Source organism: Lissotriton vulgaris, chromosome 11, assembly GCF_964263255.1.
Source record: "Lissotriton vulgaris chromosome 11, aLisVul1.2, whole genome shotgun sequence".
Taxonomy (NCBI): Eukaryota; Metazoa; Chordata; class Amphibia; order Caudata; family Salamandridae; genus Lissotriton; species Lissotriton vulgaris.
The window spans coordinates 94,793,276-94,811,071 of NC_141699.1; the positions used below are offsets into that span (position 1 = coordinate 94,793,276).

At 39.9% G+C, this 17,796-nt stretch overlaps 1 protein-coding gene across 1 annotated transcript in view; it reads right to left on the bottom strand.

Annotated features, from left to right (window-relative positions):
* LOC147679025 (solute carrier family 2, facilitated glucose transporter member 11-like) overlaps positions 1-17,796 on the bottom strand; it is a 617,202-nt gene that overhangs the window by 242,776 nt on the left and 356,630 nt on the right. The window contains exon 6 of the mRNA XM_086944708.1: positions 3,810-3,958. Coding sequence (XP_086800834.1) covers positions 3,810-3,958 — 149 coding nt within the window. The remainder of the gene's footprint in view (positions 1-3,809; positions 3,959-17,796) is intronic.

Below are 17,796 nucleotides of genomic sequence, written 5' to 3' on the forward strand. Positions count from 1 at the left end.
TTATGATAGCGCCATTCCAATCGGGAATGGCGTCCCCATCTGGGGACGCCATTTCCGACTGGAATGGCGCTATCATAAGTAAGGTTCCTCTGAAGGCACAGAGATCACTGCTGTGTTGGTGGTGATTGCTAAATATGATGGGCATTTGATTCAGTTGTTCTGGGGCTGCCCACTGGGGCTCAGTTAGTCGATTATAAGTCATAACTGAGTTAGGGGCAGTAGTATTAAAGGCCTCATTTATGAGTATTTGCTGTAGGGCAGTGCTGCAGGCCTTCCTGCTATGCTGCCCTAAGGCAAAAGACAAGGGCAGGATTGTGCCGTATCTATCATACACAGTAAATTCTTGTCCTTTTCCCCAGTGCTGACGCACAATGGTCTGCCATGCAGGCACCTTTCCACCATGGTGCAAGGGCGCCTGCACTGCGGGGATGATTGTTTTTGTGCAGGAGTAGAAACCTTCCTGCACAAAATCAACCACATGAGGCTTTTTCAGATGCAGCACACATAGAAAAAAGCAAAAGCAAGTTGTGCCTCCCTTATGCCTCGCATGGGGAGGCATACGTTTTTGCCGCTGCCTCAGAGTTACGATTTCTTATAAATCTAGGCCAGTGTCAAAAAGCCATGGATGTGACTGGGAACACCCCCAGCAACACCCATTGCATGCCCCTTTAATGAAGAAATCTGCATTAAAAGTAACAATATTTACAAGGCAGCATTAACCCCTTCCAGTAGCCGTCATGGCACACAGTGCTCGTGTGCTGATGATGGCTCCCAGCCGTCATGACTGCACCCGCGATCGGAATGTGCCCTTTCACCCTGAGTGTTGGCTGTGGCCGCGGGCATTACGTCGCAACTCAACTGCAATAACTGATTACACTTCAGCAGATCCGTTGTTTCAATATCACATGTGACGAGATATGTCACAACTCAACTTTAATAAGGAAATGAAAGACAGACTTTTATACTGGGATTGCAAGCTTCCTTTCATTATATCTGCACCTCCAACAACCCCGTTTTTAACATACCAGCCAAAGGATTCAATAAAGTTTAGGTTTTGCACTCTTTTAAATATTGGTAAGTCACCCCATGTGAAAGATCAGAAGAGGACATACCCTGCTGTCTCTGATCTGAAAGGAGCACTGAAGGACTGGACCTGCTCCATCTTGTTTCTAGGACCAAGACGTGGACTCCAAGATTCCATTGGCTGACCTCCTGTTAGGCTACAGGAAGACAAGCTGCAAGAGGCCTTTTTCCGGATGTTCCTAGCTGACCAGTTGCATCTGGCCCTGGACTAAACCCTGCTGTGGCCTCTGCCTAACAGACACCCTATGAGTCTCTAAGGGGCATATTACCAAGCAATAGCAATAATTATCACTATTGCTTGGTTAGAGACAAAAATTTACCGCTGAGCTGCGGCGATTTTTATCGCAGATAAACCTTGGTATTACCAAGGTTTATCGCAAATGCGATAAAAATCGGCTGCAATGCATGAATATCGATGAAAAGTCAGCGATATTCATGCATTACCGAGCTAATGCTCTTAGCCATGTTATCCACCTCCCATTGGATAACATGGCTAAGAACTGCTCAGGGCAGGTGTTAGCTTTTGGAGATATTCGCGCTTAGCGCGAATATCTCCAAACGTTGGTAATAGGAGACTGTTTCCAGTCACTAACATCTTGGCATGCCCACTTTGCATGTCATTAGTGATAAATATCACTGACATGCAAAGTGGGGCCCAAAATGGTCGCTATCTCCTACTAGCTGTCGCTAACTGGTGTTAGCGACAGCTAGGTAATAGGGATATAGTTTTATCTCCGCTTTCTTGGCTTTTAAAGCCAAAAAAGAGGAGATAAACCCCCTTGATAATATGCCCCAAAGTCCCTCCCCTGAGGACCTGGGGACCTTAGAAGTGTAGTCCTGTGGTTGGTTGGAATTTAAAAGACTAAGGGCCATATGTAGGTAATCTACATTTACCGATTCTAAAATACCAAATTTTACCGATTCGGTATTTCAGAATCGGTAAATGGTATGTAGGAAACAATTCGGTAAATATTACCAAATCAGTACGATTCGGTATTTAAGAATCCGTATTTACCGATTCGGTAATTCCCATTCATTCCTATGGGCCTGGAGGCCCATAGGAGTGAATGGGAAGCCATTCACAATTACCGATTTGGTAAATACCGAATCGGTAATAGAGGGAGCATATTCAAGGGTGGCAGGGTGTCACATAGACACCCTATTGCACCCCTGAATCATGCATGTGTGCACATGTGACACACATACATGCCCTAAGGGCATGTATGTCTGCCACATGGCACTTTTAAAAAAAGCACACAATTGCTTTTTTTAAGGTTTTCGATATTTACCACCAACTTGTAGTTGGTGGTAAATAACGAATCCTGAATGCAAGAAGGCACTCACTTGAGTGCCTCCTACAAAGCTTTTTGTATTTGGTAATTAAGGAATCAGTATTTTACTGATTCCTTAAGGAATCGGTAATTACCGAATCCTTAAACCTGCCTCCTACATCTCAAACCCTAAATACCGGTCGGTAATGGACGAAATTCGGTAATTTCGGCTGTTACCGACCGGTATTGGGCTACCTACATATGGCCCTCAGAAGTTAAAATCCTTGGCAAGAAAGAACCTGGTTTGTGTCCCGGACTAGCACTTCTTTGTGGTCTACTTCAAACCACCCATAGTGCTGGGTCTACAGTGACCATTGACTATATTTGGCACTTTGTGCTTTTTGGCCTTTTATTAATCAAAACCCTTAAAAATCTGATTCCCCTTATTGAATTTTGGTTATGTTGCTGGCATTTTGTTTCATTTAAATTTTACTCTATGTTTCTAATTCGCTTCGGGATTGTTATTGTTTTCCATTTTGACTTTATTACTGTTTTAGCACTGCATAAATAATGTAATCATTTCCCTAAGTTAAGCTTTTCTGCTGATGCCATAACTATCAGCGGGCTGAGCTCAGGTTAATTTAGTGACTTTGAGGATTCACCCTGACAAGGATTGTAGCCCACCCAAATAATAAACACACTTCTTAAAATAATGTAATATTCTTGCAAGATTCTGTCATATTCAGTAATGTAGCTACTCCTCTCCTGATCATGCTATAATTATATGTTGGTCTACAAACCCTATCTGTATAAGGAAAACAAAACCCTAGCGTCTCTTCTCATGATTCACTACTAAGTATCACATGCAACTAGAATCACTGCTGACAATGACAGCACTGCAGTGGCAGAATAGTAATATCTCTTAATGTGCACCACATTCTCAAGTGCCTCTCTGGTGCCCATCGCCGTGATATCCCTCAGGATGAGTGTTGCGCTCTATAAAAACCGCAAATAAAATAAAAAGATAAAATAAAAAAATCATGAGCAGGAGTCCATTTAAAATGAATACTTGTGCGCTTACCCATTCTTTTTGAGCACTGATCATCAAAATCATCTTTTTATTTAGCCTAAAAACTCAACAAGAGAGCTTCAACCCGCAAAGTATCATTGTTTTGATCAGCCCCAAGCAAGGGGGACCCAAGGAGCAAAATTGTTAGATGTAACGATTTCCCTTCCCCTCCTTGTCTGTCATAAAAGAGGTCACTGAACCTATAACCATAGATGGCGGAAATGAATCAAAATCAATCCAGTAAATATAAGAATTGAAACATTCTGTCAGTGATACTTTTGGGGAGATGGCAGAATTCAGGTGACCCAATCACAAGCCTTAGGGGGAGCAGTTTTCAACTAAGTAAACAAAAGAATGCTGGCATGCTCTCTTGTCTTGCCACATACCTTCCAGGCAGGCTTTCCTGTCTCCTTTTTCCATCAGAAGGTACGATGGGGACTCGGGGAAAAAAGGAACCCTGGCCAACTGGACCAGTGATGTTATTCCATTGATAGACACCAGCAACGGCCACAAGGATTCTGTTCCCAAAAGTTCACTAAGAAATGCACAAAACAGTTGAAAGTTTAATAAAAACAAGTGGTTTAATATTCTTTGCTCATATTTTAATGAGTTTTGGTCACACCTGTACATTTTACCATAATCTGCAAATAGAGACCTCAGTTATGTTTGATGGGATGTCTCGAAAGGAGCGATTGAGGGCAACCATCTGTACCCATTCATTCCTTAATGGTGAGGTAAAGGAGGAAGAGAGCGGGCTTCTATGCAACATTAGGTGTTCTTCCCATGGCTCTCTTTATTATACGGGAGACATGTTTGAACTGCCTTTGTATGAGAACAGACTTGCTGGAATGAGGGCTACAAGGCTAACCCTTTTGCAAGGGTAAATAAACATATCAAGATAGGACTTCAAAAAAGTCCACTTCTGATGGGCAATCAGATTTAGATCCAAGGAGTTGACACTGAAAAATCAACATAGTGGAGGCAAAGCCAGTCGCATGTTAGATCAGGATGAAACAGCAACTAGCAATTTAGAAAACACAAAGATCCTCCAAGATTGTGGAAACAGGCAAGAAAACACTGTTAGTAAAAATTGTCTTTTGGAAGCGTACAAGCAAGATGTACCAGTTAGCTCAATAAAGCTCTACTTTTGGTATAGAATGATGATATTGCACAAATCAAATCATTATAAAGAATATCAGTGTAAATACATTCATGGCTCTAAATATGTATTAGATCCATAAGCAATTTAAGCTCCAACAGGCAGATTTAAGTTCTGCGCATCACAGCTGACAAGACACCAGCAGAAGAACATATTACTTCTCATGCTTATCATTATTCACTCCACTAGAGTAGACACTACTCCCACCCCCAATCTCACTGCAGGCCTCATAAAACATGATTTACATTCAACATTACATGTGTCCTGCATGTGGTTGTCTCCAATAGGTATAAAAACACAATCTGAGAAGCTTCAGCTATTCACAAATGTTCACAAGTCTGCTCTTTCCAGGAACTCTCATCTCCATTGAACTCATAACCTGCCATTTCTCCATCTCGAGCGCTCCTGGTGCATTTTGCAGGGCTCAGCCATGAATCTGTGTTTGCTATCTAGGTGAACTCCAGTGCTTCAAACCCAACTCCTTCGGCAGGTTGCATCAAGCCTTATTACTTTCAAGTCCACTGTACTATTGAGATGCAAACTATTTTGTATATCAGGGAGCAGTATCATACTCTCATGTTCCATCCCTATTTTGGGACTAGTCAATATTGCTAACTGAATGAAAGTGAGCGATTTAAAATTTAACACATAGAGAACAGAGGTTTTAATATTTTTAGGTCCTAACTCTCTCTGGTCAGCACCTGTCAGCTCTGCACTTTGGTCCCACCTGCTGTTACAGACACTCAGACCTGCAATCTTGGGATACTTTCTGACCTGTGGCTATCCATTTTGCCTTAGGCTGCTAAGCTTACTTCTGCACGTTTATGAGTCCTAGAGTGCAGCAGAAAATCCTTCCTTTGCTACCACGAGCATGCCGTAAAGCCATCAATCAGGCACGTTTTGCTGCGCATCTTGATTATGGGAATGCCGTTTATATATTGACATCGTTATCATTCAACCATTCTGAAACAACCAAATTAGGCTGGCCTACAGACCTCTTGGAAGTCAAAAATGTAATTGAGGGGATTGCAGGTGATGGAGCAAGGCAAAGAACAACATTTTGTTCAAACTTGTGAAGTTAGCCTCTCCTAATAAAAGTAACAAGATTAACAAGTTTATGGTGAAATTATTAATCAATTTAGTTTTAAAGATACATTCATCATGGGTTTATACGTGGGATTAATATGCTTTTTTGTTGCAAATGCGAAGAAAAATTAATAAACTAACCTTGTCTATTGTCTTTGTCAGTATTAAATGCGGCAGTTTTATTTAATGACATGTGCTTATTTTATGTGCTGATGTTATGTCTTTTGTGACAAAAGCTTTAAGAGTTCCTGACTTTCGAAAAGGACTGGTAAATATGATTCTGCTTTGTGTGCTTAAGCTAGGTAACATAATTAGCCGTGCTAATTAGCAAAGGGGGAGGGTAACAGAATGTGTCTCAAGTCTTTAATTAATTGATGTCTTGTGTTTGTTTAATAATAGTTTCCGAAGTGAGGCCTAAAGTTGGCTCTGAGAAACATGGCTGACAGAGCTTCAGACACGAAAGCTTGTCCAGAATGATTTTCGCACATGCGCAGCTGTGAAGAATTTGGCTGCGAAGCTGATATAAAATAAAGAGCGATTTTCTTTGCTGAGATGAGTGTGTTCACGGAGGCTAGCCAAGGACAGTAAAATTATATGGTGGCCAAGGCCAGGAAGTAGAAGTAAATTTCCTGAACTCGAAAATAAGTATCATTCTTGAGGAAATAGAGGATGCGAAATGGAAAGGACAATGGGCCTCATATGAAGCCCGGATTTTCGACAAAAGTTGGATGATTTAATCATGGTCTGACACCGAACAGCCAATGGGAAATGCAGATTCTTATGAAAGAATGTAAAATGTAGAAAGTTTAGCTAGAGAGAAAGGTATAAATTATGACACCATGAGTGGAGAAAAAACTCTTACTTTCCGATTCCTGAATGGTGCACGTTATGCTGATGGACCTTTGGCGCATGTAAGGACAGCTGATTTATAATATTTTATTCCTTTCTAGGTGAAGACAGATTGAGACAGGGAAATAGGTTCAGGGAAGGAAACCGTTGTTTTACTAATTCTTCATGTTTCTGATTTGACTTTGAAATGTCAGTTCTAATTTACACCTTCTTATTAAAAATGCTATTTTTTTATTTGCTTATAAAATAAACATTTTAAACTTAAAATGTTCTTTCTTTGAATAATAAAGCTAATAAAATTAGATTTTAAATGACAAGCTGGTCTTGTTTATTCGTGGTCTAGTTTCCATTAGTTTATCCATCAACCATGGTGGTTTGATTTAATTAAAATTGTTTTTATAATATGACAATGAAAAATAAACTGCAGTTGTACATAAATAGTGTATATATTATATGTTTAGCATATAAATCAAATCACTTGATTCAGCTGCTCAATAATTGTCTCAGGGGTGTTATGGGCCTGTGTAAGTGTTTTATAAATAATGGTGAGTATTGAGGTGTTAGATAGCGTTTTTGAGACATTTTTTCTGTAGGAGCGCTGGATCAATTTCTTGGTAGCAGAGTTCAGTTACTATGGTAACTGACATGTTACATGGTAATTACATAGGATTACATGTCTAAAACTTGTTAAGTTTGTTTAAAGTTGATATATGTAGTAGAAAGGTTTTTTCCAGCAGTGTGAAAACTCCTAGTTGTGCCGGCATGAGTAGTGTGTGACAAGTGAGGTTACACAGTGCATTTGTTCTGTTTCAAATAGTGGTATTGTCATATATCACTAGTGTTGTGGTCGTACAGCACAAGTTTACGGGCATTTTAGGTGTGTAAGGTAGAATGCAATAGTGAGGATTGTCTATGAAATCGTAACTTTTGAGTATAGGGACTTCTGTCCTGTTTTAAAACTCACTGTGAAAAGAGTAGTAGAATTTATCTAAGCTTGAGTGAAAGGTAAGAAAGTGTTACCTATCTTACTGGCGAATGAGGATTTCTATTGGTGGGTTAAAGTCCTACTAAAGATTCATGTATGTATGATTAGGGATCTTTTCCGTATGAATGTGCGTAAATGAATAGGTAAAGTACCCCAACTTTATCGACGAATCTGAATATTCTGTGAAAATAGTGTTGTCTATTTCACGCGAAAAGAATACTTGAATGTATGAGAAAACTATCACTTTATTTTAGCGGAACAGACAAATGGTTTGTTTTATGTGAAGTTATTAACTGAATTTCATCGAAAGTTTTGTAAATATGGCGCTGTGAAAAATTTTCGTAAAGGAGGGGTCAGTTTTAGGAGCGAGAGACGGAGGAGTTTCTCCGCAGCGGTAGTATACGTCACTAGTACCGCGCTGTGATTGGCTAACATACATCACAGTATTCGCGCACAGATTGGTTCGCGTGACAAGACAAGCTTATAGCTGATTGGCTCATACAGAAAAACAGTAATTCTATTGGTTGAGCAGAATAGTGATGGAACTTAGCTTGATTGGCTTGTTAGGGAGTTTCGCGCATGGATTGGTTGGTGTTACCGAATAACAATTTCCTGGTTACGGTCTTTTTTGAAGTTGAGGAAATAGTTTAAAAACATGGACTATTATTTCAGGGAAGAGAAAAAGAATCTTACATGATTTAAAACGCCTGCTGCTTATATGCTAGGTGAATATGGTTACCATACTTGTCTCTGGATTGAGAATTGGATGAAATATACTGAGAATGATGGTGTTTTAGCATGGCCAGAAGACGGATCATTTAACGTAGTGGTTTTGAGGAACTTAAGAGAAAGAATGGTAAATCTTGAACCGAGACCAAGACCCACACAATTTGAAGCTTTAGTTGAATGGGAAGATGAGATGCATGATTTTGAACGAGAGAGTAGAGGAATTCCAAAATGAATAACTAGAGAAACACATCACGATAGAATGTGTCGATGGAGAAGTGCAGACATGTGTGATGGCTTGTACCCACTGAGACAAATTAATGAGAGATTAGGAAAAAAGTGTTCCCAAAAGAAAAATAATGCTAGAGAAGAGAGTGATTCAGAAGTTGCGGTTTTAGAAGAAATGTATACTAAAAAAAGTCACCTTTTCAACCAGTTTGTACATGGACTACTCCTCCAAGTGCCCCACCTAGAGAAATTATTGATGAAACATCCCCTGAAACGATTTTGACTAATAATAAAACTCTGGAAAGAGCAGAAACAGTACATAGTAGTAGAATATATCACCAATAGATAGTAATTTTACTGAAACTCCAGATCAGAAAAATGAAACCCCAAGTAATGATACCCCAAGAAATGGAATCAGAGCAGATAAGTATAAAGAATTACCGATACCAGATACTTCAGTATATATTTGATCTGCAAATGAATTAATACAGCAGTTAACAAAAAGCATGGAAGCAGTAACAGTGCCTGTAACGATTGGACCTGTTCTTCCAGTATTTGATCAAAAAGAAATCAGACATTCAGCTTTAAATGTTCCATTAAATACGGAAATACAAAAAGTAACCGAAAAATTTAATTCAGATTGAACTGAAATACATCGAGAGAGAATGAGGATGCCTGACTTAACTCTTAATCAAAGCTTAACATGTAAAACCCCAATTGGTGAAGATTCTGATTCTGATTCGCCAGTAAAGAGTATTAATAAAATAAATGTAACCCCAGAAGGTAAATTAATTGATGTTGGAAAACTAAAAGCAGATTTAGAAGAATTCATTATTGGAACAATTGGACCTGACAGTTTAAAGGCATATCAGGATGATGAATTATTGTTTATTTGCAAAAGTATAACATGGAAAACGAAAAACAGATATGATAAATTGGAAGAAATAGCTGCTGAGTTTGAAGTTGATTTGAGTAAGCAGAAAAGTTTGCAGAAAAATTACAGGGTGGATTTTTCTGAAAAAGACATTGAAAACATGAATAATTCAGGAAGAATTTCACATATAAAAGATGTAATTGCGATTTTGAGAAAATGGGGTGAATTAAGTAAATGGAGACCAAAATGGACAAAGAAAAGAGATGAAGACAGAACAAGTTTAAATTTTCTCATAAAAGAAAACGATAAATTAGTAAATGAATTCCCAATGAGAGAAATAGCAGGTGGTGGATTTGTGCATGTCCCATGGACAAGACAGGACATTTTACTGTTCACAAATGATTTTGCCCGCTTGAGAGAAAAACCTGTGGAATGGTATTGCAGGTAGAAAGGTTTGTGAAAGTTTCAAATGTTTTGTGGGTTGATCTTGATGGTTTGTTTGATATAATTGTCCCATCAGATATTTGGACAGAATGTAAAATTTCTATAGATTGGCCTAGAGAAGAACCCACTCGAGACAAGGTAACAGGTGCTCCTTCACCAGATGTTATGAAATTATATGATAAAGTAATTGTGTTTTTGAAAAACAAGATTCTCCCAAAAGAAGTAGAGTGGGTTAAGATAGACAGAACAACCCAAGAGCCGAAAGAATCAGTACATTCATTTTATGAAAGATTACTGCTGGTATTTAAACAATACAGTGGTTATGAGCATCTGAGTGAGAAGGATATGAGCCATTTTATATACAGATTTGTATATGGCTTGAGACCTGAAATTAGTGAAATGATAAGAACTGGAATACTTGGGTGGCAATCACATACAGTTGATGATATTTTGAGAAAGGCAAAATACTGTAGTGATGAGATAGATGCTAAACAAAAGAAGCTGAAATAAAAAGCAATGTGGGCACAGGTGAAAGTGGCTGAACAACAGATAGCAACATTAGGAAATAAAAATGCTGATCAGAACCAAGGTAAATTTAAAGGTAACTATAATAAGCCAAAGTTAATGGGAAATATAGAGGAGTTGAAACAAAAACTCCCATGTTTTAATTGCGGCGAAATTGAACACTGGAAGCGCGAATGTAAGAATCCGCCCAGAAATTTTGTTAAAAATCAATCATTAAATCCACAGATGCAGAATGAGATAAATCAGCAGCAACAGCTACAGCAACAGGTAGTGATTCAGCAAAGTCAGTTGCCACATAAGTTACCACAACCGCTACTTCCAAACTGTGTAAATTTGCAGAGATACAGTACAGAATCAGGATTCAGCGGAGGTGAACAGGTAAACAGATCACCAAGAGTGAATGTGTCAAATCTGTCACAACTGTTTTTGTTGAAGGAAAATGGAGGGTGTGATTTTGATGATTACTTCTGACGGTGCCTGAGAGAGGAGGAAGAGTGTGTGCTTGGAGCCACTCTTGAGGTAGATCAATCTGGTCCATTTGTGAATGGTAAAGTGAATGATGTGGAAATTACTTTCCTAGTGGATACAGGTGCTACCCGTTCTACTGTTAGATCAGTGGAAATAGAAAACCTACCTCTCTCTGGGGAGAAGATCCAAGTAGTTGGTGTAGCTAATCAACAGATTAGAACAGATGTAACTAAACCAGTAGAAGTTAAAATAGGTAAATTTAAAGACATGCATAGATTTATAGTCTGTGATAGCAGTCCGGTAAATCTGTTAGGTCGGGATATACTCTGTAAGATGTAATATACTACTCACCGGATGGTATTGAGCTGCAAACTCCAGAAGATGGTCTTTACAAATTAACAATGTCAATGGTTGAGGCAGAAGAAAGCAGATTATTTCCTGTGTCTGATAAAAACAATTTACCTGAAGAATTAAAAGAGACAGTGAATGTAAAAATTTGGGATGTCACTGGAGATGAAATGGGTTTGATGAAAAATGTAGACCCAGTGCAAATAACAGTAAAACAAGGAGTAGATTATCCAAATATTCCACAGTATAAAATGAAAGCAGAAGTGATTGAGGGAGTAATTCCTGTGATTGATAAATTCATTAAACAAGGTGTTCTAAAAGAAATTGAAAGCAGTCCATGTAACTCACTGATTATGGGAATTAAAAAGCCAAATGAAACTTTCAGAATTGTTCAGGATCTGAGAAAAGTTAACAAAATTGTTGTTCCATGTTGTCCAGTTGTACCAAACCCAGCGGTAATTTTGATTCCGCATGATGCAGAACGGTATACAGTTATTGATCTATGCAATGCATTTTTTACTGTTCCATTGCATCCAGAAAGTCAACAAATTTTTGCGTTCAGATTCAAAGAGCGTATTCTAGGAGGGAGGAGCTACGACACCAACCAAGATGCCGGCATAGTCTCCCGGCTCCGCTGACCCCCGTCCTCCGCTCGCTTATCCTGTCGAATATCCTGATCTCCTGCCCCGGATTCGTGTGGGAGAACTAGTCTGCATCCCGATGGTGTGATCGCAGAATTTTTCTGATGTTCTGGTGTGAAGTAACATCGAAAATGTTTTGAGGCCTAACCCAGACTGGAAGCCGGGGTCTAGATTTCTGGTCTACCCGGGTCCAAAGTGAACAACAACGGACTGCCGAGGGTGGTTGGGTCCGGTCCCTGGAACTTTCGAAAAATTTTCTGAACTACTTTGCAACCATCTGCTGCCTGGTGCTGTACCTGAGGTGAGGCGATGGGTGGTGCGCGGTGCTGCGTCGCGGGGGCCCCGGCCCGGAGGCCCGGCATTAGCACCGCTGGTGCCCCGGGGTAGGGGTCCCGCCGCGCGTTGCTGCATGTTGCTGGCCCGTCCCTCACGGCCTGTTTCTGCTCCGGCGTGTCCTGCCCCGGAGAGGGAGCCTCTCCGTGGGGATCGATATGCCTGCGGCCGAATGGAACCCGGCGGAACAGACTCAATGTGGCCCTTCCTTGCGGATAGTAATGGCGGAAGTTGCGGCGCTTCACGCGATGGTGAGGGCCCAGGTCAATCATTGGCTGTCGGCAACAGATGGAATCATAGGACCGGGAACGAGCCCTGACTTGCTCTTTGAGACCCGGCAGCCGACTTGCCCCCTGTTGGAAGCTCTACTGGTGTGTTTGTACCCGGTGCTGGAAGCTGTGCCTGCCCCCGAAGAAACGGAATTCATCGTGTGTGCTGAGATTGGTGACTCTCTTAAGTTCTCGGAAACATCGGTCCTACAGTTATCGGAGAATTTCACTGCTTCCCCCATCTTGGACACTGTTGGCCCACACTTTGATCCGTGGCGGAACGAGTCGCACCCCCTCCCCAATCGGTCTCCCAATATGGCGGATGGAACGATGCTTGGCTTCGGGGACGGGGAGGAACATCGTTGGTGCAAGCTGTGTGCGTTGGGACCTGCTATACCTCTCCTAATTGCTGACTCAAGCTCCGGCTGCTTCTGTGTGAACTTTGACTTTCCGGAGATGTGGCTTTTCTTATCCGAGGGACATGGCAACTTTGTTAGACGGGGCCAAGGCTGAGATTGTGGGTTGAATCGTTTGCGATGGATCTATTGGTAACAGGACTGCTTCATCAACGGACAGATTCCAGGGCGGGGGGTTTGTGGTTCCCCCCGGGGTATTTTTGTATGGTGGACAACTTTACTTGTGTTGGCTTAGGGGGGCCCCTTTGATAGGGCGGGGGGGAGAGACTGGGAGCGCATAGACTATTGCCCTCCTCCGCTTCCCCATTAGGTGGGGTTTCCTTTCTTTCTCTTTTTTCTCTTCTTCTTCTATATTTCGGGTTTGGTTCTCGGGCGACAGGCACACTGCTGGGGGGGGCCGTAGTCATCTGCAGGGGTGCAGGGTGGGGGATTGGGGGAGGGGATCTTTCGTTTTTATTTTTGTTTATATGGCCTTTTTTCTCTTCTCTTATCTTTCTTTGTCTTTTTCTTTTCTGGGTCAGTGCAGTGGGTTTCCTTTGGTATCAATCCCTGCTTTTTCATCTGTGCCTCAATTTCGTGGTGTTTTGGGGTCTTAGGGCAGGTAACTGCAGGCGCGAATTGACCGTAATATTCTTTCACATCCTGACCTCTTGTTTCAGCGCCATTGTTTTGATCGATTACTGTTCATTGTCGATACGTTTCCTATTCTTCCTGCCATTTTCGCTGCTGGGAAATTGTTCGGCACCTGATCCTTCCATCTTATATTATAAAATGAAAACCTTTTATATCCTGTTTTTCTAATTGTGCTGTTCAGTGGCCAGGAGTACGCTAGCATGGAGATTCTGCTCCCCGAGGTGCTGCATGTGATTAAAATTGCTCTCTGTTAATCTAACTGCTTAGCGGCCGGCCCCCGGGGTTGTAGGCCCATACTTGTATTTGGTTTAAATGTCAATAAAGGTTTTCGGGAAGAAAAAATAAGAGCGTATTCTAGCATGGTGTAGAATCCCTCAAGGGTACACGGAAAGTCCATCTATTTGTAATCAGTTGCTAAAGAAATCCTTGTAAAATCTAGATTTACCTGGAAAATCTACGTTAGTGCAGCATATTGATGATCTCCTTCTTGCTGCAAAAAAAAAGAGATAATTGTTTAACAGATACCATTACTCTTTTAAATCATCTGGCAGATGAGGGACACAAAGTATCTCCTGCAAAATTACAGTTTTGTAAACAAGAAGTAAAATATCACAGAATTGCAAAAGGTACCAGACAGGTAACAACAGAAAGAATAAAAACGATTCAAGCAATGCAACCTCCAAAAACACAGAGACAGGTTAGAATGTTTCTAGGCATGGTAGGTTATTGTCGCCAATGGATTAGTGGATTTTCTATAATTGCAAAGCCTTTGCAGAGACTGACAAAAGCAGACATAAAAGACCCGATTAGTTTAACGAAAACTGAATTGGAAGCATTTGAACAGCTAAAAAGAAGATTGTGTGAAGCTCCAGCATTGGGAATGCGTGATTATGAAAAAGAGTTTGAACTGTATTGCAGTGAAAGAGAAGGTTGTGCATTATCAGTTCTAATTCAAAGACATGGAAGACTGGGAAAGCCAATAGCATATTTCTCAGCTGTTCTTGATCCTGTTGCAAAAGCATTACCAGGTTGCCTAAAAGCAGTAGCTGCAACAAGTGTGAGTTTGGTACAAAGTGAAGGAATAATTATGGGATTTCCAGTGAAGGTATATGTGCCACATTCTGTAGAAATGTTTCTCCTTACCAGAAGAAAAACACAGCATTTGACAAGAAATAGGTTAACAAAATATGAAAGAGTGATTCTTGGATCAGACAATGTCTCGATTGCAAGATGTGTAAATCTGAATCCTTCTACATTGTTACCTGATGTTTCTGAAACAGAAATCAGAGACAAAATCGTTGATCATGAATGCCTGGATGTATTGGAATATTGCACGAAACCAAGGCAGGATAATAAAGATGTCCCGTTGCCTGAATCAGATTTGGTTTTGTTCGTTGATGGTTCATGCTTGAGAACAGATGAAGGTGTTCTGTGTGCAGCATATTCAGTATGCACGGTTGCAGATGTGATTGAAGCCTCAAGTCTCAAAGGAATTCGTTCAGCTCAAGTAGCAGAATTGGTTGCTTTGATTCGAGCATGTGAATTGGGAAAAAAACAAAAGATTACCATAGTGACTGATAGTCAGTATAGATATGGCGTAATCCATGACTATGGCCAGCTCTGGTCTCAAAGAGGTTATTTAACTTCTGCGGGATCACCAATAAGGAATGCTAAATTGATTAAAAAACTGATAGATGGTATTCAATTACCAGAAAAAATTGCAGTAGTTAAATGTACAGCCCATCAGAGAGGAATGGATTACGTAACAAAAGGAAATTCATATGCTGATGAAATCGCAAAGTTTTGTGCAAGACATAATGCAGCAGTCAATCGGGAAAAAGAAAACGAACATGTTTTGAACTCACTTATGCTAATATCCTTAGTTGATACTTGGCAGGGAGTAAAACAATTGCAAGATGAGGCAAGTGATGAGGAAAAAGACACATGGTTAAAAGCAGAATGTAGGCAAAGAGAAGAGGATGAGATTTGGGTTTACAAAGATGACAGACCAGTAATGCCAGACAGCATGATTTCAGACATGGCACGCATGTACCATGGTCCAGGAGATATTGGCAGAGATTTCATGATTAGGCTATTTAGGCAAACATTGTACAATCCAAAATTCTGAATAATTGGAGAATCCTTTTGTCAGAGATGTTTGATTTGCCAGCAGATCAACCCAAACAGAAAAACAGTTGTAAGCATGGGAACCATAGGACGGGAGGGAGGTCCTTTTACCAGAATTCAGCTTGATTTCATTGGCATGCCACCTCACAACAAACTGAGATATGTCTTGGTGATTGTTTGTTTGTTCTCAAGATGGGTGGAAGCTTTTCCTACTCTTCATAATGATTCAATCACTGTTGCAAAATTGTTGTTGAGAGAATTCATACCTAGGTACGGACTCCCAGTGTCGGTCGAAACAGATCGCGGCACACATTTTGAAAACAGATTGTTAAAACTGATTTGTGAAGCATTGGGCATAAAGCAGAAATTACATTGTGCATACAGGCCAGAGGCCTCAGGTGTTGTTGAACAAGTGAATGGAACAATAAAAAATAGAATAGGAAAAATGTGTTTAGCAACAGGAATGAAGTGGACAGATGCACTACCACTTGTTTTGATGACTCTGAGAAGCATTCCAGATAAGAAAACAGGATTGAGCCCTCATGAGATTTTATTGGGCAGGGTCATGAGGCAAGCATATGTTCCTGTTGACAAATTACTAAGTATAAATGATAGCGCCATTTTGGATTATTGCAAGAATCTATCTGGCGTGGTTACTTCTGTGTTACATCATGTAGGAACTGAAGTGCTTGCAAAAGAAAAAGAACAAGCTCTTGATCCGTTACAACGAGACTGGGTAAAGACAAAAGTGCATCGAAGAAGAAATTGCCTAGTACCAAGGTGGCAAAAGGCAAGACAGGTGATTTTGGTCACAACGAATGCAGTAAAGTGTAGGGGATTAAAAGGGTGGATTAATGCGAGTCATACTATACGAGTCACAAAACCCGAGAATCCTAACGAAGAGGGTGATACAACAGCTGATTCAGATTCAGAAGAAGAGCCTGATGAAAATCCAGATCCTGAAGATCGACAAGATAGTTGACATCTGGAAGATTCAAATGCGAATGAGGCTTTGAATGAAGAAATTGTAACACAAGATTCTGAAGAAGAAAATGACAATCTGCTAAATAAAGAAGCATAAAAAGAAACTGATCAAGAAGAGATTCAAGATCAAGATCAGGAGAGTGTTGAAAAGCAGAATAGAAACTTTGGAAGAAGGAACAAAGATTCTGAAACTGGTGAACTGGAAATAATTGAAGAAGAAGAAGAAGAAGAAATTCCAAGTACCAGCTATAAGAATGATTTTCCTAACAAAGTGAAACTGCCGAGTAAAGAAGTACCTGAATCTGATGACGAATCTGACTCAGGAAAATTGATCATTAATGAATCAGCTGAAAACACAGAAAGTGAAACAGATGACAGTGAAGATTAATCCAAATTGAAGAAAACAAGAAAAGACCTTGGAGAGTCGAGTATAATTTGAAAGAGCCAAAAAAGAAGCTAACAAGAAAAGGAGATAATTGGCCAAAAGAAATTGGAAGTATAAAATTTAAATTAGTGAATAAGGCAAAAGAGCAGGTAAATGAAATTTCAGGTCAAAAAGAGGAAGACTTGAGTAAGAAAAATCAGGCAGAAAAGAAAATAGAAGTCATTAGCTGCAGAGCAAAGAGAATAATTAGACCAAACCAGAAATATAAATCACCAGAGTGGGCATACATTATAATCCCACCAGTAGTAGAGGTTAATAGCAGTCAGGAAGATTTTGATGATGCAAGTGACAATGATTGAACTTATTGATTAATTGACACAAGGTTGAAGAAACTGTGTTAGGAGACACTAGGTCGAAGAAATTGTGTTAGCTGAAAAACCCATTTGATGTATGACATAAGGTCGAAGAAAAGCTGTTAGAAGAAAAACCTTTAGAAAATAAGATTTTCTGTTTAAAAAAAAAAGAGGGGAGTATATTTAGTAATTTTTCAATTTTTCAATTTTCTTTTATTTTTATTTTTAGTTATCTTTAAAAAGTAAAAATGCCTTATTCTTATACTAATGAAAAGTCGAGATGCTCAATTCTCAAAAGATGTTGCAAACTGTCTTCAATATGTATAATTTTGATTATTTTAGTCCGGTTAATTTTAGCTGTTATCTTTCCTTTTGGTGTAGATAAAGAGATGTATAAAGCTAACATGAAAAGTAAAGTTGTGGTCAAAACTGAGAAAACTGATACTAATAGAATAATTGTACATAAACCAGAGATTCACCAAGATAGATCTATTGGAGATTTTTCTAGTAATACCTTCTCAAGACTTTTATTTGAATATG